General features: G+C 39.9%; 1 protein-coding gene across 8 annotated transcripts in view; it reads left to right on the forward strand.

The window, feature by feature from the left end:
• The first annotated feature begins 517 nt into the window (after nt 1-517).
• Nucleotides 518-24,828, forward strand: part of CSNK1A1 (casein kinase 1 alpha 1) — a 47,183-nt gene continuing 22,872 nt past the window's right edge. For 2 of the 8 annotated variants that reach the window (XM_087867875.1, XM_087867872.1), the window contains exons 1-3: nt 518-1,153; nt 1,778-1,884; nt 22,136-22,262. In XM_087867875.1, coding sequence (XP_087724001.1) covers nt 1,031-1,153; nt 1,778-1,884; nt 22,136-22,262 — 357 coding nt within the window. In that variant the 5' untranslated portion in view covers nt 518-1,030. The remainder of the gene's footprint in view (nt 1,154-1,777; nt 1,885-22,135; nt 22,263-24,828) is intronic. The other 6 variants (XM_045815245.2, XM_045815244.2, XM_087867873.1 and 3 more) reach the window with 6 other exon arrangements.

Consider the following 24,828-nt stretch of genomic DNA (forward strand, 5'->3'; position numbering starts at 1 on the left):
CGCAGAATCCTAATCCTTAAGACTTCATCAGGTAAAACCGGGAGTCCTGACCAAACCCAGCCCCGCCGGAGCTGCTTTTCTCTTCGTTTCCACCAGAGGCGATAGCCTCTCGCAAAACAGAATTGGGCAGGAATAGGCCGGAATGAGGGAGTGGCCCAGGGAAAGATCAAAGGTTAAAAAAAAAAACCCCAAAATCTCCCCAAAGAGCAAAGGTCAAAACTCCCAAGGAAGCCAGAAGTTCCGAACTTCCACGAAGGAAGAAGGTGACTCCACCCTAACATGCTCTCGGGGCCCGGGGCCGCGCGGCCTCTCAGAGGCCAAGCGGGTCCGAAGTGACTTAACAGGTAGCTAGAAATGAACAGCCAACAACCGGAAGTAGAAGTGAGCCCCGGGCGGGGGTGAGGAGAGGCCACCGCACGCCTGCGCAATCAGCAGGGTTGCAGTACGCATGCGTGGTTGGGCGGTGACGGGGTGACGCTTGGAGCGTGGGCCGCGACTCTCACGGATCCGGTTCCGCCCTCCCTCTCATCGCCGACCCTCCGGGGCTAGCGCCCGAGATCCCTTTCCCAGAGTGCTCTGCGCCGTGAAGAAGCGGCTCCCGGGGACTGGGGGCATTTTGTGTTGGCTGGAGCCGGAGTAACAAGATGGCGGCGTCGGCGGAGTGACAGGGGTCCCTGCGGGCGGGAGCCGGTGGCAGCGGTATCGCCCTAAACCACCGCGCCTCTTTTCCAGCCCGCGACGTCGCCGTGAAAGCGAGCCAGGGGCGGCCGCCCAGAAACAAGTGGCCCAGCCTGGTAACCGCGAGAACCCCCTTACAAACTGCGGCCTGGCGAAACGAAGCCTGATTGAGCGGCGGTGATCAGGTTCCCCTCGGCCGATTCTGGGCCGTGTAACGCCTTGAAAGAGCCAACGTTTTCCGTTTCCTGCCGCCCTCCTCCGCAGCCTTGTTCCGCGGACGAGCCCCAGAGGCCTCCGTCCTCCCCTCAGAGGTGTCGGGGCTTGGCCCCAGCCTCCATCTTCATCTCTCAGGATGGCGAGCAGCAGCGGCTCCAAGGCCGAATTCATTGTCGGAGGAAAATATAAACTGGTACGGAAGATCGGGTCTGGCTCCTTCGGGGACATTTATCTGGCGATCAACATTACCAACGGCGAGGTAATCACCCAGGGTGGGGTTCACGACCACGCTGCGCCAGTCCTCACCCCCCGCCCCAACCCCCGAAGTGTTCGGGCTTTTCCCCACCACACGCACGTACTGGGGAGGGGAGTCCAGAGAGAGGGAGCCAGTTTTCCTGGCTTTAGGAGCCTCCCCCGCTCTCTTTCCCTAAAAGGCAAAGAACCCGATAGAAGGGTTGGGAGAACCTATGAAGTTTCCCAGCTTGTTAAAAATGTACCTTAATCGAACTTTTTAAGCTGTCGTTTAAGGCGAGATCGGCAAAATCGTATATCTCTAATCCCCAGGTTTTCCCCACTCTATGGATTTATTCTATTGGGGTTCTTGCTTTCGATCGTCAGTTTCCTTCAAAACCTCTCATTACGTTTTCTGGATGAATCATTTTCTTGCACCTTCGAGGACGTGCCGATTTCGTCACTACCCCCTGAAGAGGCCTTTGAGGCTGGTTGCCTCGTTTTATAATTACAAAGAGAGCTTTCTCTTCTGAGCCTCTCTCACTTCACCTTCTAGTCTCGAGTTGGAGCTTTGCTAATGTCTTCCCTCCTCTCCCAAGTGACATTGAATCCTTAGGGATGTTGATGCCATCATCCCTTCTCTCCCCTGCAGGAAGTGGCAGTGAAGCTAGAATCTCAGAAGGCCAGGCATCCCCAGTTGCTGTACGAGAGCAAACTCTATAAGATTCTTCAAGGTGGGGTGGGCATCCCCCACATACGGTAAGAACCCGTGAGCAAACAGGCGGTTCACCGAGGGAAGTACGGCATGGGGCAGATGGGTAGAGGCAGGCAAGAGCACCAGCTGAATCCGGGCCTTGGTATCTGAGTTACCTGGGGTTACTGTGGCTGGTGGTTTCCTGAGCACCATAAGACACCACAGTCACTGAGTGAATTTTTAGTTTGCCAACTTCGTTTAGAATTTCAGTTTGTTAACACTGCTCCATTTAGCTTCCGTCATTCTTCTCGAGGCTTTCGTTTGCAGTTAAGTATGCGGGTCATCCTTGATCCCTACGCGGCAGGGTTGTCTGCTGCTTTCTTTACGCCGGCACCTCTGATGTTCTTAGGTTTATCCAGTGAAGTGGATTTGAAGGTGCCAAGTGACCGGGTTCGGCCAGTTCGCGTTGCTATTGGAGCTGGCTTGGGAAATGGCTGCTCTTTTGTTGTGTTTTTGTTCCAACATGTCTTCCTCCTCCGCTTAGAAAATGGCGGAACGACGTGACTCAACCGCATATTCCTGCCCTTTTCTAGGCTTGGGTTCACAAGTTACTCTTCCTTGATACCCCTTTAGCAGCTCTGAGTGGATTAAACCTTTGAAAAGCCAAGGATAAAGGTGCGGGCGGCGGTGGGGTTCAAGGAAGGAGATGGCATAATGACAGTCTGTTTGTGATTCCTGCAGCAGATGCGACGGGAAATTGTTAAATTACGCTATGCAAAATCCCTCATAGACCCTTTAAAAGTGTTCATTATTCTTTCACGAAGGGTAGTGTTGGCTACATTTCAGCCTGTGTACTAAATTTTTGTGAGTAATGGCCAAGGCAGTTTGACCACTACCGTGTTGAAATTGACTCAAAATCAGTTGTATTAAAAAGAAAGATTAATCACGTAACCACGGTGTGCTAAGTAACTTTAACCTGTTGAGTTACTTGGTCAGTAACTCCTCACATCAGGGAAATTGTGGCCTTTTGGGGCGATGGGATATTGGTGAATGTAAACAGCAATAGTAATCGGGATAAAAGATGACCACATAAAGACATCGGGGTTTTTTTAAATGGTTAATTTTAAAGGTTGTTAGTTTGACTTTGAGGTTAAAAAGCATCTTCCTTGAATAGAGGTTAAAATGCAGTGTAAAGCCAAGCCATTTTTCAAAACTCAAAAATAACATTTGTAAAAAAGAACCAGAGACAGTTAAGAATTAAGTGGAGTGATAGTAACTGTAATCTTTTTCTATTCCAGTTTATATTTCTTAAATCTTGAATTAAGGACTGAACTGCATACATTAATTCAGATGTGGAAACAACCAAAGTAATACTGTCCTTAAAAAATCTCCAGTGCTGATAGACATTTTTAATGGAGAAGTTGAATAATAAAGTATTCTATTGGTTGTAAGTGATAAATTATTTAGAAGAAACTTCCAGTTTTATTTTATAAGGTAGATTAATGTGACATCCAAGATGATGGGAGATTTTAAATGATTCCTATCCCCTCCCAAAAAAAAAACCCTCCTACTGGGAAAATGAACGTTATTCTGGAAGAATGAAAAAAAAAATTTTTTTTTCAAAGTCTTTATTAAAATGTCTAGCTGTTTATTCTCTCAAAATAAAAAGTACATTGCATTAGCCAAAAAATTTTAAATGCCTTTCCTTTTGCCTTTAAACATACCTCTTCACCCCGGGCCCCACTGATTTGCTTTCCATCACTAGTTTTTCTTAGAATTACACATAAATGCAATCATACAGTATGAGGTCATTTGTGTCTGACTTCTCTCGCTTACCATAATGCTCTTGAGATTCATCCATGTTGGGAGGTTTTAGAAATTTCACAAGTTATGTTGAATATAATGTATTTGAAATAATTTTCAAAAAATATTAAGCATCTGGCATTTTCAGTGCTAAACCCTTTTATCTGGTAGCTTTTATTTAAAGGCAGTGCTGATACAGACCAACAAGAGCCGTAGTTAATATACTGAATAAGCACATGAATAAATGAAATTAACTTGTGAGCAAAATAATAGGCATCTGCTATAAGATGTTGAGCATAGAGGGAGTTGTAGTTATAAACTGTAGGTGGAGCTAAAGAGAGATTAACCTGGCTTTCAAATTAACGCTTCCTGGGAGATGAGATGGAATTTCAGGATCCAGCTCTAAGTAAGAAAGCTTGGTTGAACTGCTTGCGGGGGGCATCCAAGAATACATTGTGGCTTCTGGGAGTAGCCTCTAATGCAGAAGGTAGTAATTGGATGAGGGTGGGGAAAGAGTAAATTTGTTTTAGGAGGGGTAGTGTCTGGTACATAGAAACAATAGTGGTTCATTGGTTGTAAAGTGTGAGAGAACTGTTTTTCTGCTGAAGTAAAAAGGGTAAGAAAGACTTTATATAAGCATTCTTTATTTGGGTGGCAACGTCATCCTGCCCCCTTAGTGTATTCCTCACTATTTCCACATCACCTATATATAGCATACAGGTAAATACTTATTTGGTAACTATTGAACTAAATTGACTTTATCGAGATTAAATGAAGCAGTCTATGTGTTATCCATTGTTTCAGATGGATATAAATATAAAAAATTGAGATTAGGGGTGTCTGGTTGGCTCAGTTGATAGAGCATGTGGCTCTTAATCTCAGGGTCATGAGTTCAAGCCCCATGTTGGATGTAGAGATTACTTTTAAAGAACAGATTGTGCTGTAATTACACTTGATTCCATCTTCTCCCCTACACCCCACAACCCCTTGAATTTACTAAGATACTTTGGGATATCCTAAAACAAGGACCATAAATGATCTAGCCCGCATAGCAGACCTGACTAATCTTTACTTAGTGAGGAATCTATTGTTATACAGAAGCATAGCATTCAGCGTAAAGAGCAAGATGAGGGTGGTGTTCAGTCTTCCTATTTTTAACTAGGGTCATTCTTTAGTTAAGAAACTGAAATCGTTAATTGATTTCTGGAAGCTCAAAAATTACTGTATTTCTGTTATAACCTTCTCTATCTTTGTGGTACTCAGTTTGAATTGAATTAACGTGATCTCTTAAAGAAGCATTTATGATACCAAGCTCTAGCTCTGTCATGTGGTATTGACAATGATCTTGGGTCATCAGTCCTTTAACCTCTTCCGGCCTATCAGTTTGCTCATCTGTGAAATGCAAAGAGGATTTTACCATGTTAGTAATTTTCTAATTCTTTTGGAATAGGAAAGAAGAATACTGGACAGAAAGGTTTAGGGTTTTCCTGCTCTTCTAGAAAAAGTTCTGCATATTGAGCTTTTGGGTAGGGTTTTATTTGAACAGAGTTCCTTACTTAAATAAGTCACTGGCCTGGTTGATCTCCGAACTCTAGCTCTGCAATTTTGAGACTTCTTTTTAGATGATAATAGCTAGAAAGCATTTCATCACAGTTTGGTGTTAGGGTCTAGATCTTACCTTTGAATCTTATTTTAGTACAGAGACCCCTCTCAAGACTCTTAAAAATCCCATCTGCTGGGACGCCTGGGTGGCGCAGCCGTAAAGCGTCTGCCTTCGGCTCAGGGCGTGATCCCAGTGTTCTGGGATCGAGCCCCACATCAGGCTCCTCCACTGGGAGCCTGCTTCTTCCTCTCCCACTCCCCCTGCCTGTGTTTCCTCTCTCGCTGGCTGTCTCTGTCAAATAAAAAAAAAAAAAATCCCATCTGCTTCCAGTAAACTATCAATTACATTTAGGAGGAAGTAAATTAACGGAGTATATTTTTCTATGCAAATGAATAAAGAAGATGGGAGGGGGCATGGGAGAATTGTTGCCTTGCTTTCAGCCACTTTTTTGCCCTCTCTGAATGTCAAGTATTATAGAAGATATTTATAAAGTACTAGTTAATCCTTACTCTTCAGTGTTAAAAGTAGATTAAATTTTAATCTTAGCTTTTTGGCATTGAACATACATCTTTCAAATAAGTTCTGAGGCTGTTATCAGAGAACAAAGATGAAATCTGCGCTGGATACATCTTTATTTTTACAGATCTCTGGGTGCATAAGAAATGTAATTTTTAACTCAGGGTAACTGAATCCACAATACACTAAAGGTGCTTTATATCGGCTTATAATGGATTTGTAGTTATGGAATAATGTAATGATGCTTAAGTAGCATTTGTGAGCTAAATGAAACGTGAATATGGCCTAGTATCTCACAAGTTAGACTGCTGAGTCTCTGAAGGGTTACTAGAGTCTCCTAACTCCTGTTATTCTGAGCCATTTTCACCTTTATGTCAAGGTCAGCATGGCTGCTCACATACCCCACACCTTTTCATTTGATGCTACAGAGCCATACTATGCCTCCTTCACTTTATGGCACTTGGCCTCATTCAGAGAAAGTGAAAAACTCTTCTATAAATGTAAGTAACTTATTGTTTGTGTTATTATTTAACTAGATGCTTAACAATTTTTTTTTAAAGTTCATTTGTTTTTTTTTTTTTTTTAAAGGCCTGTTTATTTTACAGAGAGAGCAGGAAGGGGCAGAGGGAGAGGGAGAGAATCCCAGTTAGACTCCCTGTTGAGCTGGAAGCCCAGTGTGAGGCTCAGTCTCAACCCCAAAGCCATGACCCGAGCTGAAACCAAGAGTCAGACACCTAACTGACTGAGCCACCCAGGTGCCTCACCTTAATAGTTTTCACAATAAAAGTGAATACCTAGTTAAAGTGATGGGTTTTGTTACTTTTTTTGTTTCCAAAACAATCTCAGGTGGCTCTTGAAGTTTAAATGACCAGTAGTCACATGACACGGAATAATGCATGTTGTAATTTTTTTTTAATGAGGTGTAATTTATATAGAGTGAAATGCACAGCTTTCAATGTGCCATCAAATGAATTCTGACAAATGTATACAGTGGTATAGCCTACACTACCTACTGAGATCAAGAATATTGGATTTTTTTAAATGCTGCTAATCCACGATAAGCTACATTTTGTGGCAAGATAGGTTTTATTTTATCTTTTTAAGTTGGTCTTTTGGATCATGTTTACATTTTTCTTTTTTCTGGATACGATGTTGATTTGTCCTTATACAAGACTATAGGTTAATGTTTTTATCACCATAAAGTATACTATATAGCTTGCCTAATAAAATAATCAGATGGGGGTCGTGAAGAATGAGTGGCAGTTGAGTTCTGTGCCTCATTCTCCTTTGAAGAACTGGAATACTGCCTTTTGATTGTCTGAACGTCCTCAGTGGGATATGTTTTAATGGGGACTTCGGAAGTGTTGTACAAAAAGATTGAGCTGGAGGGTACAGGAAGGAAATGGAAAGAGCATTATATGAGAGTCAAGAGTTAGGGGTCCATCTGTGATGTCATCTAGATTTCAATCTAAAATGAATTCTGTAATTTGTAATGTCAGCTTTCATTTATAAAGAGATTTCGTAAGATTAATTAGTCTTAAAAGGGTTTTGGGTTTTTTTAAAGATTTTATTTATTTATTTGAGAGAGATCACACAAGCAGGGGGGAGTGGGAAAGGGAGAAGCAGGTTCCCCACCGAGCAGGGGACCCAACTCTGGACTCAATCCCAGGACGCCAGGATCATGACCCAAGCTGAAGGCAAACGCTTAACCAACTGAGCCACCCAAGTGCCCCTTAAGAGTTAAAAAAAAATTTTTTTTTGATGCATTATATTAACTGATGAGATCAGGGGAACCTGGGTGGCTCAGTCAGTTAAGCATATGCCTTCAGGTCAGGTCAGGATCTTGGGGTCCTGGGATCGAGCTCTGCATCAGGCTCTCTGCTTGTTCAGCTGGGAGTCTGCCTCTCCCTCTCCCTCTATGCTCTTTCCTGCTCTCTGACAGATAAATAAAATGTTTTTTGGGGTTTTAGATTTTATTTATTTATTAGAGAGCACGCATAGAAGCAGAGGGAGAGGGGGGATGCATGCTCTCCACAGAGCAGGTAGCTGGATGTGGGACTTGATCCCAAGACCCTGGGATCATGACCTGAGCCGAAGGCAGACGCTTGACTGAGCCACCCAGATGCCCCTCAAATAAATAAAATCTTTAAAAAAGTAATAATAAATTGATGAGATCAGTAGGATAAACGGTGGCTCTTCCCATTCTTTGATATGGTAGTTATTTGTTCTAACTTCAGTGTATAGTTAGTTGTCTTTTATTTATAATGTTAGTACATACTATTGAAATATGTGAGTGGTTAAATACAGTGTGGCTAAACATTCCTTTTTCCGTGTTGTGCAAGAAAGAAAAGTAGAATTGACCATTACTCAGACATTGCACATTGTCTTATTTAATCATTACAGTAATTCTATAAGTTGGGGTTTCATATAAAGCTTGAGAGTCAGAGTGGTTAATTTGCCTAAACTCAGCACATCTTAAATGTTTAAATAGATCTTACTGCATCTTCAGACTATGCCGGTGGTTCCCAAACTTTGCTGCCCATTGGAATAACATGGAGAAGTTTTAAAAATTTGACACTTGGCTCCTAACCTTTATATATTTTGATTTAATGGGTTTGGAGTATGCCTTAGGCATCAAGAGTTATAAAAACTCCTCAGGTGGTTCTGTTATTTGGCAGAGTTTAGGAACCATTTTACTGTGCCATATTTCAAGGTTATAATGGTTCTTTCCTGCCCACACCCACCCACTCCCATCTTTTCTAGAACTACAATTTGGTAAGGCTGGTTTCTTAACTTACTCACCTCCTCCTATGAATTAGGAGGTTAATTCAGAAAATCCTATACCAGGAAACATGGCACTGGCAAGTACACTGTAATCCCATATAATCAAATGCTTTAATTTCTGGAAAGTATCTAACACCAATATTTGAAACCATTTTTGTACTCCCATTCCCAGATGCATTCCTGTAAGAAAGCATTCTAGAAATTCCTTGAGGGAAAGAACCATGTCTTGCTGATAGAAGTATTTTTTATGTTTCTTAGTGTGTTGGCTAAAAAGGCACTAATGATTCGTTATAAGGAAATTCTGCTTTTATTTTTTCTACATTTTATTTATGTATTCATTCTTTAGAGAGAGTGAGCAAGCAGGGAGAGAGGCAGAGAGAATCTTAAATAGACTCTTCCCAGAGTGGGGTTCCATCTCATGACCTGAGCCAAAACTATGAGTTGGTCACTTAACTGACTGTGCCACCCAGGTGCCCCTGTCTGTGTGCATTTACTTTTTAATGGAACCCGGTAGAGAGTTTGGCTGCTACACATTTATAGAACTTTGGGAGTACCTGATGTATGCATAGTTCCTAATGAGAATATTTATCATCTCTGTAGTACTTAGTATTTCCTCAGTATTCAGCTGAACTGACTAGCTGGCAGCCAATTTACAAATGGAAATGTGGCTGTACTAGTTCCTTCTGCTTTGAACGCTGGTGTAAAAATACAACTGTATCATTAAATGCTAATGTCCATTAATTTCACAGTGAAGCCTTGCTATTGTGGACTTTATCAGCTTAAGTAAGTATCTCTTAGTACCTCTTAGTAGTGTTGGCCTTTGGAATTTCTTTTGGTTCTTGTTCAGCACCATCAGGAAGTTACAACTTTTGTACTGGAGATTGTTTTCTTAAGGGAGACAAGATGGTGACAGTGGCTAAGCACACATCCTATTTATCATCCATGTTTCATTTGCCATCATTAAGTGTATAGTGGAGAGGTGTGCAGGTTAACCTGAAATTGACGTTATCCTGTGTTTCGCTCATCTGGACGCTGCTCTAAGTACTTATTTGTTAAATTGGCCTACTCTGCCAGACTATCCTGTCTTTAAGGTGACTTTTATGGAAAGGGGAGTGTGAGATCTGATTTATAAACTGCTTTGTTAGAAAGTAATAGCCTGAAATATTTATAAGTTTTAAGTTTCAAATTTTCCAAGTCTTAGTTATATTAGAAGTGTTTAATGTGTTGTTCTTGGTAACAACTAAAATAATGAAATTCTAAGGAGTCTGGGATTTACACCGCTACTTAAATACCATTCTTTTCCATTCCTTTACTATGGTGTTCTTTATGTATTTAGGTTAGATTGTTTTCTTTTTGGCTGCTCTTGCTTGATTAAATTTTTTTTTTTTTTTTAGTAATTGATGTATTTGGGGGGCGTGGGGGGTGGGCAGAGGCAGAGAGAGTCTTAAACAGACTGCTGAGTGCAGAGCCTGACACGGGGCTTAGTCCCATGACCTTGAGATCACGACCTGAGCCAAAACCAGTACTTGGCCATGCAGCGGACTACGCTACTCAGGCGCTCCTTGGTTAAAATTATTCTTAACCATCAGACTCCACTTACTGAAGTCCTGGTGTTCCCATTTTTGAGCCTTCATAATACTAATACTTTGTATCTCTCCGAGAGAACAGAGTAATGTTAGCCTCTGCTCTTCAAATGAAAGCTCAGGTGTTCAAAAGTGTCTTGGAAACTTAACGTACTTTACAGTACCTCCTACAGTACTTTCTAGAGGATAAGCAAGTATTTCTTTTATTCATTCAACAAACCTATATGAGTGTCTATTATGTGCCAGGCATAGTTAACATACTGGGTATATTTCAGTGAACAGAGAAATTTTGAGAGATTTTGATTCTTTTTGAGCATATGCCATACATCTGGCATATAGTTGTTATTTCGTCCCTCTTGCTGAAAATTAGGAGGAAACGTATAAATCTCAGACAGCGTGACGACATGTTTCCTTAACATCAAAGGGATGGTATCCTGAGTATAAGCCCTAAACAGTACCCTGAACCATCTAGAGACCACCTTAATTGGTCAGGTCAGTGGGACCCCATTATGGTTCCCTGTGAATCCTACTTAGCATTTCTCAAACATTAACCATGCATAATAATTACCTACAGAGCTTGTTAAAGGTGCCTGTAGCACTTATCTGCAGTTTCAGGGACATAGTAGGTTCAATAAATATTGAATCAGAGATTGGAGAAACAGATTGTGGGAGAAGTTGTTCTTTTGTTTTGTTTTGTTTTTTGTTTTTAGATTTTGTTTTTGGGATGCCTGGGTGGCTCAGTTAGTTAAGCGGCCCCTTTCATCTCAGGTGATGATCCCAGGACTGGTCCTGGGATCAAGTCCCACATGAGGCTCCTTGTTCAGTGGGGAGCCTGCTTCTCCCACTGCTTAAGCTCTCCTTCTCTCTCTCTCTCTCTCTTCCTGGCAAATAAATACAATCTTAAAAAAGATTTTGTTTTTAAGTAATCTCTGTACCCCCATGGGGCTTAAACTCACAACCCTGAGATCAAGAGTCTCATACTCCGGGGCGCCTGGGTAGCGCATCGTTAAAGCGTCTGCCTTCTGCTCAGGGCGTGATCCCGGCGTTCTGGGATCGAGTCCCACATCGGGCTCCTCTGCTGGGAGCCTGCTTCTTCCTCTCCCACTCCCCCTGCTTGTGTTCCCTCTCTCGCTGGCTGTCTCTGTCAAATAAATAAATAAAATCTTTTTTAAAAAAAGGGTCTCATACTCCACTGACTGAGCCAGCCAGATATCCCTGGAAAAGGATTTTTTTTTTAATAGCTTTAAGGAGATAATTGACATACATAAATTGTCACCTTTTTAAAATATACAGTTCATTGGTTTTTAGTGTGTGTAGAGTTGTGCAACCATCACCATAATCTGATTTTAGAATGTTTGTTAACTGGTAAACAAGAACCTAACGTGATCTTGTTTCACTGTCCCAACCATGCTGGCTTCTTTTAAGTTTGTTGTGAATACCAAACTTCAGGCACACTAACTCCCATCCAACCCTTTACCTGGCCATCTTCCATTTTTACTTCTAAGAATTAACCATGCTTCTTCATCAGAAAAGCTTTCCTTAGTGACTCTCTCTAAAAGATAGATTGGGTTGTCATAATTGGACCCTCTCAGCACTGGTCTCTCCTTCCTCACTTCTGTTTGTTTGTTTTTAAATAGGCTGTATGCCCAGTGTGGAGCTGACTGTGGGGCTTGAATTGAGGACCCTGAGATTGAGACCTGAGCTGAGATCAAGAGTTGGACACTTAACCAGCTGAGCTACCTAGGCGCCCCCATCATGTGTTATTTATTTGCAGGCAGCCACCGTGCTGTAAGCTATGAGAGCAGGAATTATTTATTTAGTTTTGTCTTGTTAGATACCATAAATATTGAATGGATCAATAAAGAGTAGCTTTAGTACTGGATAAGGTTATGCCCATATATAAAGCACATTATTTTGGTTTTGTGTTTTTATAATTTTTTGGGTTAAGGAACAGTTATGCATCTTTGAAGGCAAAGGGCAAGAAACATGGAGACCTAAAGAACTTGAAAATGTTACAGCATTAATTCAAGGCTGTATTGTGGCAAAGGATTAGTAGTAGCAGTTTTGGAGGATTAGGATGAAGAAGGAAAACAAATTATGTTAGTTGATGGTAGTATTGCTGAAGAAAACATATTGGTTGCCCAACTTTCATATCTTACTCTGGTCTCTTCACCTTAAAAATTAGTTTCGAGGATGGGTAAGTTGATGGGGGTTAAAGAGTGCACTTAACATGATGAGCAATATATAGAATTGTTGAATCATATATTGTATACCTGAACCTAATACAATATTGTATGGTAACTAACTGGAATTAAAATTAAAAACCTATTTAAGAAAAAACACCAAAAAATTGGTTTCGAAGGAGGTATTCAATATCCCTGGTAGGGATGTCCCCATTCTAACCTCCCAAGGGGGTATAGGGAAAAAATTACATCTTATCTTTTTTTTTTTTTTTTAAGATTTTATTTATTTGACACAGAGAGCACAAGCAGCCGGAGTGGCAGGCAGAGGGAAAGGGAGAAGGAGAAGCAGGTTCGCTGCTGAGCAGTGACCCAGACGCGGGGCTCGATCCCAGGGTCCTGGGATCATGACCTGGGTTGAAGGCAGACGCTTAACCAACTGAGCCACCCAGGTGCCCCTACATCTTTATTTTCATGAATTTCTAACCGAATCTAGTAAGATGGTCCCAGACTTACTTAGGATGGTTCAATTTAGGGTTTTTAGACTTCGTGATGCTGTGAAAGTGGTATGCATTCAATAGAAACCATACTTTGAATTTGGATCTTTTCCCAGGCTAGCAGTATGTGGTATGACACTCTCATGATGTTGCTGGACAGCAGCAGTGAGGCAGCTCCCAGTCAGTCAGGTGATCACAAGGATAAACAACTGGTGTATTTACAGCCATTTTACACCCATACAGCCATTCTCTTTCCCTTTCAGTACTGTATTTAATAAATTACATGAAATATTGAACACTTGTTATCACATACGCTTTGTGTTAGACGATTTCTCCCAACTGCAGTTTAAGTGTTCTAAGTACAATTAAGGTAGGCTAGGCTAAATAATGATGTTCAGTACATTATGTGTATTAAATGCATTTTTGATTTAGGATATTTTCAGTTTAGGATGGATTTAACAGGATATAACCCCATGAAAAATTGAGGAAAATCTGTATTTTTATTATAAATGTACACAACAGATCTCCACTAGTTGAGCGGTACCTATGGCTTTATCACTAGTAGAAATAAACAGATATTTCCATAACACGCTATTGTTGCAGATACCTCAGAATATTGTTTACACTCATAACTACTTCGTAATTAATAGTCCAATTAGATCTGCCCCTGTATCTCATTAATTAAAGAACATGTACTTTACTGTATCAAAATTAAATAATCTTAGTGTGGCTGAATTTCCCTATAATTGTTTTCCTTTATAATGCTATGTGATCTGTGGCACCAAAAATATTTAGAAATGTTGGTGTACGAGTTACTCCACCTCCACTCCCCAAATCATTTAGACAAGTTCTTTGTCATTGTGGCTAAATACATTTGATGCAAGGTTGGTCATCACTCAGGAGACTTCCAATACTTATTTCCTTTTCCCTTCCTAGCCGTGTTTAAGTCTCAGTTACTTCCATGCTTGTTAATGCTCCCCCCCAGGCATGTGAGATGGTAAAAGTGGGAAAATCAGCCAGTTAAAAAAGGTTGAACAGTTTGAGGAAAGAATTAAAAGTGAATTAAAAGATGGAATTACTGTATCTAAAATTTCTTGGTATCACATCAGCATTACTTTGATTGCCATCCCTACAGCTAAAATTGTGGTCTTTTCTCAGTTATTTCATGTCTAAAACGGTTGTCAGTGTGGAGAAATCAGTGTAGTCTGTGTTTGTGTTTATAGTTGTAGGTATTCCATAGTGTCTGTTTATTTAAACCTGATTCTCCTCTTCCTTACACTAGCCAGATAGCATTGAATGTCTTGTCTTTAGTGAAAATGCCCTGAATCTCAAACCATTTCAGAGGTATTTCTGCAAGTTATAAATCCAGAGGATTATGGATAAAAATTCTGTGTTACTGGCCTTTTAAAATCTGAATTTTTTGCTTTTTATTTTTTAATTTTTATTTTTTTTAAGTAGGCTTCATGCCGAGCGTGGAGCCCACTGCGGGGCTTGAACTCATGACACTGAGATCAAGAGTTGGATGCGTAACTGGTTGAGCCACTCAGATGCCGCTGAATTTGTATTTCAAGTGTGAAGTTGCAAGAGAAGAAAATAGATCGATGCTCTTAAATTTTTGATGGCAGGAGAAATCAAGTTTAGGTTATTAAATTCTAGGTACCTTGTATTCAAGTAAAATAGAGGCCACAAATCTAAGGAGCAATTATGGGCAAGAAAACTTCAGGAGAACGAGAGTTACACAGCAGTCTTGTTTATCAATAATTAATAGAAAACTAAGAGGTAATCCATTTTTAGTCCTGTGTCTAGTTCTCTTTCAAAAGGGCTGGAGATTTACCGTGAATCAGAATGTAGTTGAAAGTGTCTTGCATTGTTTTCGTAATGAATTCCGTTAATAAGATGGAGCTTAATAAGTACTGACAGTTTTAGGTCAGAGGTTACAGTTAGATGTCTGCAGCTTCCAGGAGTAATCAACTGAATGCAGTACCAGAAGGATTTGAGACTCAGGTATTTAAACTGAGAGTAGAGGGGTTCTGTTGTGGTTGAGAGTGCTCTTCTGTTAAAGTCTGGTAATTTAGAAGTTGGGGGGGGTGGGGTGTGGCGGGGGTCAGCTAGATTGTACTAGACCAGATCTTATTTTCTACCCTCATAAAAAGGAACATAAAGATTGGATGATGATGGCTTGGCAAGTTTGAGAGACAGTGTCTTAAGAATGGAGGTGCTGTTATAGCACTGATTCAGTGCTCCTGATTTTTAGTTCAGTGAAGACTTTGACATTAATGACCTAAAGATGGGAAGATAAGCGGCACAGGAAGAAACACATGCCTGTTAAGAATATCACTTGTAAACTTTTATAATTATTGGGCTAATTTGAATCAAAGATGAGTAGATGCTTCCTGATGATTTCATACTTGAAATACAGAGTGGTTTTGTTTCCCTTGTTTTGTTTTCCTTGTGTGCCAAATCAAGCACTCCCCAGTTTGTTAGCGCCTCTAATCTGGCTTTTCATTCTTCAATTCAGCAAATGTTACTGAGCATTTCCTGGGGGTAAGGCATTGTGCTGGATGCTGGGAATACAGAGTTGTGAACAAGACAAATACAGTGGCTGCCCATGTTGTATTAGTCAGGATTCTTCAGAGAAACAGAACCAGTGGATGATTTATAGATAAACAGAGATTTATTATGAGGCATTGGCTTATACCTGTAGAGGCAAAGAAGTACCACAGATTGAGGTGTGCAAGCTGGAGGCCTAGGAAAACCAGTGGTGTAGTTTTGGTCCCAAGCGTGAAGGCCTGAGAACCATAGGCATGGATAACTGAGGGCAGAAGATGGATGTCCCAGCTCTAGCAGACAGTTTTCCCTTTCTCTGCTTTCTAGTTTTATTCCCTTTTGTTCTATTCAAGCCTTCCACTTTGGGGAAGGTGATCTTCTTTATTTTGCCATTCAAGTGCTGATCTCGATTCAAATGCTAATCTCTGGAGACACCTTCACAGACAACCCCAAATAATGTTTGAGCAGCTATCCCAGCATCCCTTACCCCAGTCAGTTTGATAGATAAGATTAACCATCACACTTCTCAAACTGACAGTCTGAGGGGGGACCTTCATTAAACAAGTCTTCGTATTATTGTCCTAGTCATAGAAATGAAATACATTTGAGTGCTTTAATCTGAAGTGCATACTTACTATTTATTTATTTATTTGTGAGAGAGAGAGCACGCGCGATGTGCGCGCACGCACAGGCAGGGGGAGCAGCAGGGGAGAGGGAGAAGCAGGTTCCCCTCTGAGCTCAATCCCAGGACCCTGGGATCATGATCTGAGCCTAAGGCAGATGCTTAACCAGCTAAACCACCCAGGTGCCCTGAAGTGCGTATTTGTGATGATTATACTAATTTATGGTTCTTGGAAGTCCTTAGGTCTCATTAGCATTACTTAAAATATTTCAGTCATCTATTGCTTTTCTAAGGTTTTTTTATTTTCATAAAGAGATTCTCAGGGAAAAGAAATCCCTAGTGTCAAATTTCTAACTATAACACTTTAAAAAAATTATTTATTTATTGGAGAGAGAGCTTGCAGAGCACTAGTAGGAGGGGAAGAGGGAGAGAATCTCAAGCAGTCTCTGCTGAGCACGGAGCCCTGAGCATGGAACCCGAAGCGAGGCTCCATCTCACAACCCTCAGATCACAACCTGAGCCAAAACCAACTTTGGACCACTCAACTGACTGTGCCACCCAGCACCCCTCCAACCATGACACTTCTCATTGGTCACCATGTCATTGTCTCTTCCTTTGCCCACTCCCCGATTTCTGCATTGCATATTGATGCCAAGGCTAATCTTGAAATGTTGATTGAACTATATCATGTCCCCCACCACACTCTACTGATAGTTTGCCCAGTTATTTATAGAATTTAAAGCTCTTTAGCCTGGCTTTCAAGAGTCTATAATACTGCCCTGAATTACAAGCCTCTTCGACTTTACTCTTAATAGGAGCCTGGAATTTATTCTTGCCCCTGTCTAGCGTGCCTTTGTCAGGATGTGACTGGTAATAGACCATTTTCACAAGGCTTCTTTGGATAAATTTAATTACTGTTGATCTTTTGGTTTTCTGAATTCTTTTAGCACTTTAGCGCTTTTCGTCAGCCCCAATGACTAGTGCATGTGTTATCTTACATTCTGCTTTTCATGTGTCTTAATTTTTTAACTAGGTTTATTTTGGATATGGGTTTAGAGGAAGGGAAATGAGAGCAAAGAGGTGGACCTTGCCTTCTCTTAGCATCTTCTTTAGAACTTAAGGTAGCTTTCTTATGCTTTAAGTAATGACAGTTACATAAATTTCAAACCCATTCTTCAACTTATGACTTCCTTGATTGGTCAGGCATTACTAGGTCTGAAAGCATTGATTTAAAACAAGTAAATGGAAAATGAGACCCTTGCACTTTTTTTTTTTTTAACTTTCATCCATTAAATTACTTTCTTTTTCTGCCTGTTTTGAAACTTAGTAAGAGTAAGGTCCAAATCAGAGTTCTTTTCTTTAATCTCATAGATATTTGAATACCTGCATTGTGTATGTACATTACTTTATCATTGTGTACTAGTATTACTAGCAACACCTATCATACTCAACATAAAAAAGGTCTAAAGCTAATACGTGGTTGGTTGGTTTCAGATTGTCTGCAGACTTACATGATCTTAGAGCATCAGGTTAGTGCTTGCTCATTATCCAGGTTCTATAAAGACATTTCAAACAAACAGTAAGGTCTGTCCTACTAGATGTAGAGACAGCACAAAGTGTCAGCACCTGGATATTGTATTGTCAAGGGGTTTGATTATGGATACAAGCAGTAGTCAGTGGCTATGGGAATTCTGTGAAATGGACCAGTGTGGAACAGGCTACTTAAGGAAGATTTCTTTGGTGTCTGGGTATTAGGACTTTGGGGTTGAAAGTAGAGAGTTAGAAGCTCATTTAGAATAGAAGTGGAAAACACGGAGGTGAGGGTAGGATTTGGATAAGTAGTAGACTGACTGTTCCTGGCTCCTGATCTGTGTGTACTAATGTCTGCATGAGTTAGATGGAACGCACAGATGGGGAGAGTGAGGTGTTAACTTTAGAGAAATAAGCTATATATTCCTTGAGACCAAAAGGAGGTATGAAAGATAGAAACACCTGTCACTTAGGTTTAAGGAGTTTTGGTACCAATCTCTATACAGCAGGAAGACCTAATTTAGAAATGCATGGTTTTTCTGTGGAGAAAAGTGGCTTTGAACATTTCTATTTTAGTTACTTTTTATGGACTGTTTATCTTTTTGATGTTGAGAATAGCAGATCTGTCTTAAACACTTACGCAAGTAAGGAAGAAAATGCCCAATGACTCGATTCTTTTCTTTAGCGTGTTTCTGAAATTCATCTAATTTTTTCCAGTTTCTAATTATTATGGGAGTATTCTGTTAAAGGCTTATTTTGCAGATGACTTCTCAGAAAGTTCTTTATGAAGTCGTGTGTAATGTGCATGGATAGGAAGTACGAATTTGTGCCTTTTACATTTCAGGTTTGTATTTGGGTTTAGATGGATGGTTGTAAAATTTGCCCAGCTGTTACAGTTTTCTTAGTGAGGCATCCAGTGGAAATCTGTCCCTGGAGAGATGACATTTGGTCTGAGGAGAGTTGATTTTTGCTTTCCTTTTTCACCTTTGACTTTTGGTGCCTTCTCACTGCCTTAGCTCTTCCTAGATTTGGTGGTTTTTGGCTTTTGTTTTGTTTTTGGTTTAAAAAGATGGTTTATTAAAAGCATGGCGACAGGACCTGTGGGCAGAAAGACCTGGTGCCTGGATTTGGTGTTCTTGTATAGAATATTTCTTTCTCTTTAAAACCTAGATAAATTAGGGGTGCCTGGGTGGCTCGGTCGTTGACCATCTGCCTGCAGCTCAGGTCATCATCCCTGGGTCCTGGGATTGAGCCGCACGTCGGGCTCCCATCTTGGCAGGAGGCCTGCTTCTCCCTCTCCCACTCCCCCCTGCTTGTGTTCCCTCCCTCTGTCCCTCTCTGTCAAATGAATGAATAAAAAATAAAAAAATAAAACCTAGATAAATTAGATGTATATCAAAAATCTGCTAATTTTAGTATTGGGCATTTATAATGGCAAGGGTTGATTTTGAAGTTCCTGAAAGCTCCCTAGCACAGAAGTACCTCTGCAGTTAAGAAAAATGTGGGGCGCCTGGGTGGCTGAGTTGTTGTTAAGCGTCTGCCTTTGGCTCAGGTCATGATCCCAGGGTCCTGGGATCGAGCCCTGCATCAGGGCTCCCTGCTCAGCGGGAAGCCTACTTCTCCCTCTTCTACTCCCCCTGCTTGTGTTCCCTCTCTCGCTGGCTCTCTCTCTGTCAAATAAATAAATAAAATCTTTAAAAAAAGAAGAAGGAAAATGCAAGAAAAAGAAAGTAAAAAAGGAAAGAACATTACCTATTTATTTTGTTCATCTTTTATCTTTTGATATTATTATTTGTTATATTTATCCATCCCTTCCTATGCCTACCTCCAGCCCCAAAAACCCACCACTGTGAATCTTTCTTTCAAGTAAATGTTTGAATGAAGGTGAGAGGTGTTAATTCCTATTATATGGAAAACAAAGGCTGGAAGAGAGAAAATAACAGCTGCTTTGTATACAGTTTAGGTACAGTAAGTTCTAGACCAACTCTGCCATTGGCATTTCTGTTTCTTAGGGTAGTGGGCAAGATCTCTGAAAGGTTAAGCAGAAATTTTTCCCATCAGGATACCTTTTTCTGCAAAGGGTGTGAAAATGGATTCCTTTTTGTGTGTTTGGTGGCAGTTATTTGTTGATCGTATTTGCAAAGTAGTTCTCAAGAACAGTTGGAACAGAAGTATAGGAAGGAGTAGAATTTTTTTTTTTTTTTTTTTTTAAGATTTATTTATTTACTTCAGAGAGACAGAGTGAGCCTGAGCGGGCAGGGCAAAGGGATAGGGAGAATCTGAAGCAGACTCCACATGCTAAGTATGGAACCCGAAGCAGGGTCCATCTCAAAATCTTGAGATCAGGACCTGAGCTGAAACCAAGAGTCAGACGCTTAACCAACTTGACACCTAGGTGCCCCGAGGGTGAACTTTTTATACTAGTTCCTTGTTTTTTTTTTTTAATTTTTAAAAAGAATTTATTTATTTATTTGACAGAGACCACAAGCAGGGGGAGAGGCAGGCAGAGGAAGAGGGAAAAGCAGACTCCCTGAGCCCAACGTGGAGCTCAATCCCAGGACCCTGGGATCATGACCTGAGCTAACGGGAGGTGCTTAACCTACTGAGGCACCTAGGCACCCCTGTACTAGTTCCTTTTTAATCTTTTACTCTCATAACATGATTTTAGAGAGCATATTCCTTGTATCTGAATATGGGACCACCTATGTAGTAGTTAACTTTGCATTTCCTAGAAAAATACTAAGTTTTAACCCCACATACTCTTTTTTTTTTAAAGATTTTATTTATTTGAGGGAGAAGGGAGAAGCACTGAGTGGGGAGCCCAACGCAGGGTCTATTGCATGACCCCGAGATCATGACCTGAGTCACCCAGGCGCCCTACACACGGTCTAATTTTTTTTTAAAGATTTTATTTATTAATTTAACAGAGAGAGACAGCCAGTGAGAGAGGGAACACAAGCAGGGGGAGTGGGAGAGGAAGAAGCAGGCTCATAGCGGAGGAGCCTGATGTGGGGCTCGATCCCATAATGCCAGGATCACGCCCTGAGCCAAAGGCAGACGCTTAACCGCTGTGCCACCCAGGCGTCCCCACACACTCAAATTTTAATCTTGATTTTCTTTTAAGTAATTGGCTTATCAACAAAACATACTAGAGCAAAATTTTAAAAAAGAAATAGCACTAAACAGTTTCCCACTGGACTAATGATTATTAATGCTTTTGCCACAGATTTTTTAAATCCTTTTTCCCTTTTCTGAATATTTTTAAAACATAAACTTGTCAAAAAGTGGTAAATCTTGTATCAGTTTTTGTTGAAGTTAACAAAGAAATTACTCCACTGGCTTTTAAAATAACTTTTTCTTTAAAAAAATTTTTATTGGCCAATTTTCTTATCAAGCAGAATCTAGATAAGTTTGAAATTTAAATGGTAGTGGTTATTTTTGGGGACGTACCCTTACCAGAATTTTAGGAATGTAGAAACTTGAAGTCATTTATTATAGTGATTCCCAATCCTTGGAATGTCTAAAATTAAAAGTTAGCTATTCTTGAGTTTGGCGGGGGGGTTAAATAGTGTATTTACCCACAGTAATAAAACATTGGATCATTAAAACAGGGCTCCAATTAAAAGCACGTCATCTTTGTAGTAACATTGGTTACTTTTGGTAGTCAAATTAAGCAAAACTGTGACTCCTTTTTTAAAAAAAGAACAAGTAATTATCAATTAAGTACAAGTTGGTATTAAATGGGACAGGAGTTCTAATAAAAGGGATCTTTGCTTTCTAAGATTAGTATAGTCTCCTTCATTTCTTCAGTTAGGAAGTGTAATATCAGGTGAGATTAGGGAACTTGCCAGAGGTCATGGAATCAGTGGCAGATGGATATAGAATTCAGATGCTCTGATAAGAGGAGTGTTAAGGTTACTGTGCAAGTTCTATTTTAATATGACAGTGGGACCACTTGACAGAAGAAACTCTCCTTACCCTTATTTTATGTTGGTCAGTGTATAGTCAGTCTGTGGATTCATCATCTGAATAGAGGAAGACTTAACCTTAAATAAAACCTAACTGGGGCACCTGGCTGGCTCAGTCAGTGGAGCATACCAGTCTTTTTTTTTTTTTTTTAAGATTTTATTTATGTGTCACAGAGTGAGGGAGCACAAATAGGCAGAGAGGGGGAGAAGCAGACTCCCCGCTGAGCAAGGAGCCTGATGTGGGGCTCGACCCCAGTACCCTGGGATCATGACCTGAGCCTAAGGCAACCACTTAACTGACTGAGCCACCCAGGCGTCCGGAGCATACTGCTCTTGATCTTGGGGTTGTGAGTTCCAGCCCCATGTTGGGTGTAGAGATTACTTAAAATGTAGGTTAAGAAAAAAAAAAAATGGTACATTTATTTATTTATTTATTTATCTTTAAAGATTTTCTTTATAAGTAATCTGTATACCCAGTGTGGGGCTCCAACTCATAACCCGGAGATCAAGAGTGGCATGCTCCAGTGACTGGTCAGCCAGGTGCCCCTATGGTAACTTTGAAAAATAAATAGATTAGGAAAACCATTTCATTATTAGAGCTTAAGAATTTTAGAAATTTAGTGATAATTAAGTGATAATAACCTTTTCATAAAGCTCTCCCTTTTCCCCTTTTATTTTGTTAGGTGGTATGGTCAGGAAAAAGACTACAATGTGCTAGTTATGGATCTTCTTGGACCCAGCCTTGAAGACCTCTTCAATTTCTGTTCAAGAAGGTTCACAATGAAAACTGTACTTATGTTAGCTGACCAGGTATGTGAAATTTTGATGAAAATAATAAATTGGGAATACTAATAATTCAGCTGTAATGTAAATTTTTATAAACCAGAGTATATATAATCCTGTGCTATGTAACCTTATGTTCAGCAAAAATAAAAAAAGTATAATAGTAGGTTGTACTCGTTCAAGTGTATTACTTTAATACGACTTAATACAGGTTTTCCTGTGGCATAGGACAGAAATGGATTATATTGGTTAACTCACCTGTAGTCTAGTTTTCAAGTTGTTCATCAGATGGAGTCTGTTTTAGTGAAGAATATAGCAGGTTTATTTATAAGATTTTTGAAGAAAGGGCTCAATATATAAACATGCTATGGGAGAGAATAACATTTTTAAAATTTTGATTGGATGTGAAAATAAAACGAGATGATACACTGGCATTTGAGGTAGAATTTTTTAAAGTATAAATTCAGAGGGTTAGAAAACTCTTCATTCTCTGTGATCAGCACCTGATATTCTAGTAAGATTAACATAAAAACTGGCTCAAGCAAATATTAGCAAATCACATTGTTTTATTTGTGGTACGTTAAGAGCTCAAACATTGAAGGTTAAGATCCTCCTAATATGTTTTAACTAACATGTGACTGAATCCTAATCAGAGTTCGTATTCTGTAGATTCTGTAACACATAGGTATTCGTAAGTGAACATTTACTCAGGGCCTTCTGCTTTACTAAGCACTGGAGGGTGCAAAGAAGAATAAAGACTCTAGTCCCTTTCCTCTAAGAATGTACAGTGTAGTAGAGAAAAATGAAAAAAATACGAGGTGCAAGGTTTTGTGATAGAAGTCTATATTGGGTACACTGGTAACATAGAAAAAATGTAGTTCTGGGAAGGGGGTTGCAATAAAGCAGTGGTTTAAGGAGGTAGCAGCTAAGTCTTGGTGCTGTAGATGGTAACACTTGAAGGTAAGTAGTGTGTGCCATTTATTACCTTTTGCCACACCTTTTCCCAATGAATCGATCCTGGTTTAATGATAGATATCACTTAGCCTAGGACAAATAAGTACATTAAGTGAGAGAAATGTTTTGTTTTTCTTCCTTTACTAAAGTACAAGTTGCTGCTATAACTAAAGGTGCTATTTGGACATCGTATACATCTACTTCCTTGAAAGTATAACCAGGTTAAGCTAGAGATTATAGATTTGGCTTCAGGAGACATTTGTCAAAGTTCAGAATCTGTATGGTAATATAAGCTCTAGGGAAAGTGGGGACAAATAAAAAATAGAATCCTGACACATACTACTGAGAAGAGCAAGAACATATGGGTACAAAGATAAAGTTAGTCTCTGGATATTGAAAACATTTTCAGATACTTCTAAGTATCTTATAGAAAAGATAGACATATTTGATAATTTTGATAATTATAACTATCTAGGAAGTGATGGAAAAAAAGTGATGCCATAGTAACGATGGTTTTTTAAAATTTGTTTACGTAACAAATGTCATAATAATTGTTACATGCAAAGAATTCTTAAAATCGACAAGAAAAGGACAAGCCAAAAGAATAATGGACAGAGTACAGATTGACAGTTCCAAAACAGTAAATGAGCAGACTTTTAAACTGTTAGTGAAGAAGTGAGGTCAGTACTTGTCATACTGGCAAAATTTAGAAGGAACTAATATAAGTTTGCTAATAGGAAAAAGAAAACTCTCATGTACTGTTGGAAAATGTATTGTTAGAGCCTATTTTTAAAGACAGTCTGGTGCCACCTATCAAAACGATAGCTGCTTCAACCCAGCCACTCTCCCTACAGTTGTATGGGGCTTATAGCCCATAAAAATCACTGTAGATAAGGATGCGTTTAATTTAAATATGTTAATAGCATTATTGTTTACAGTGGGAAAGTGTTGAGAACAGTGGGAATAATGGTTGGGGAAAACTGAATCTATACCATAGAAAATTTATGGCCGTTAAAAGGATTGCTAAGACCTATACCATTTACTTGGCAGAATTTCCAAGAAATTAAGAAAAGGTTGTTAGAATGACACATTTAACTAGTTAGATTTTGAATGTGATTACTTGTGTGGAGAGGAAACATGGGAGACTAAAATAAAACCCAGCATGTGTATGTCCCCATGTTTTATGTTTATGTTGTATGCTATTAACTTTCAGGAATGTTTAGTTAAAAAGAAGCAAACAAGAGTGAAATGAATTAGGATGCTTTTATTCCAGTTTAAAACAGTAGCGGCTTATATCTTTCAATTGGTCAGTATTCCCATTCCCAATTATATGTGTGTCTTGAGTTGATGAGTGTGTGTAAATAAGAGCATGGAAATGGGTAATGCCAGGCTGTTGTAACACAGGTTACCTTGGACAGAGAATTGGGTGTGGAAAGTTGATGATTTAGCTCTAACTGAAACAGTTCTAAATTTACTACTTTTGTAATTTAAAAATTATAAACACCAATTCTTCCTACCAGGTTGGATGTTGTTAGGTTTATAATCAATACTAGATCATGCCAAAGAATGGGGCGGGTTTATGCTTCAGTATCCATCAAACTAGAGATAAATGGAGAGCCTGGTTGCCTTTTATATTTAA

The sequence above is a fragment of the Ursus americanus genome, chromosome 15 (genome assembly GCF_024610735.1).
Source record: "Ursus americanus isolate L20-20 chromosome 15, mUrsAme1.1.p, whole genome shotgun sequence".
Classification (NCBI taxonomy): Eukaryota; Metazoa; Chordata; class Mammalia; order Carnivora; family Ursidae; genus Ursus; species Ursus americanus.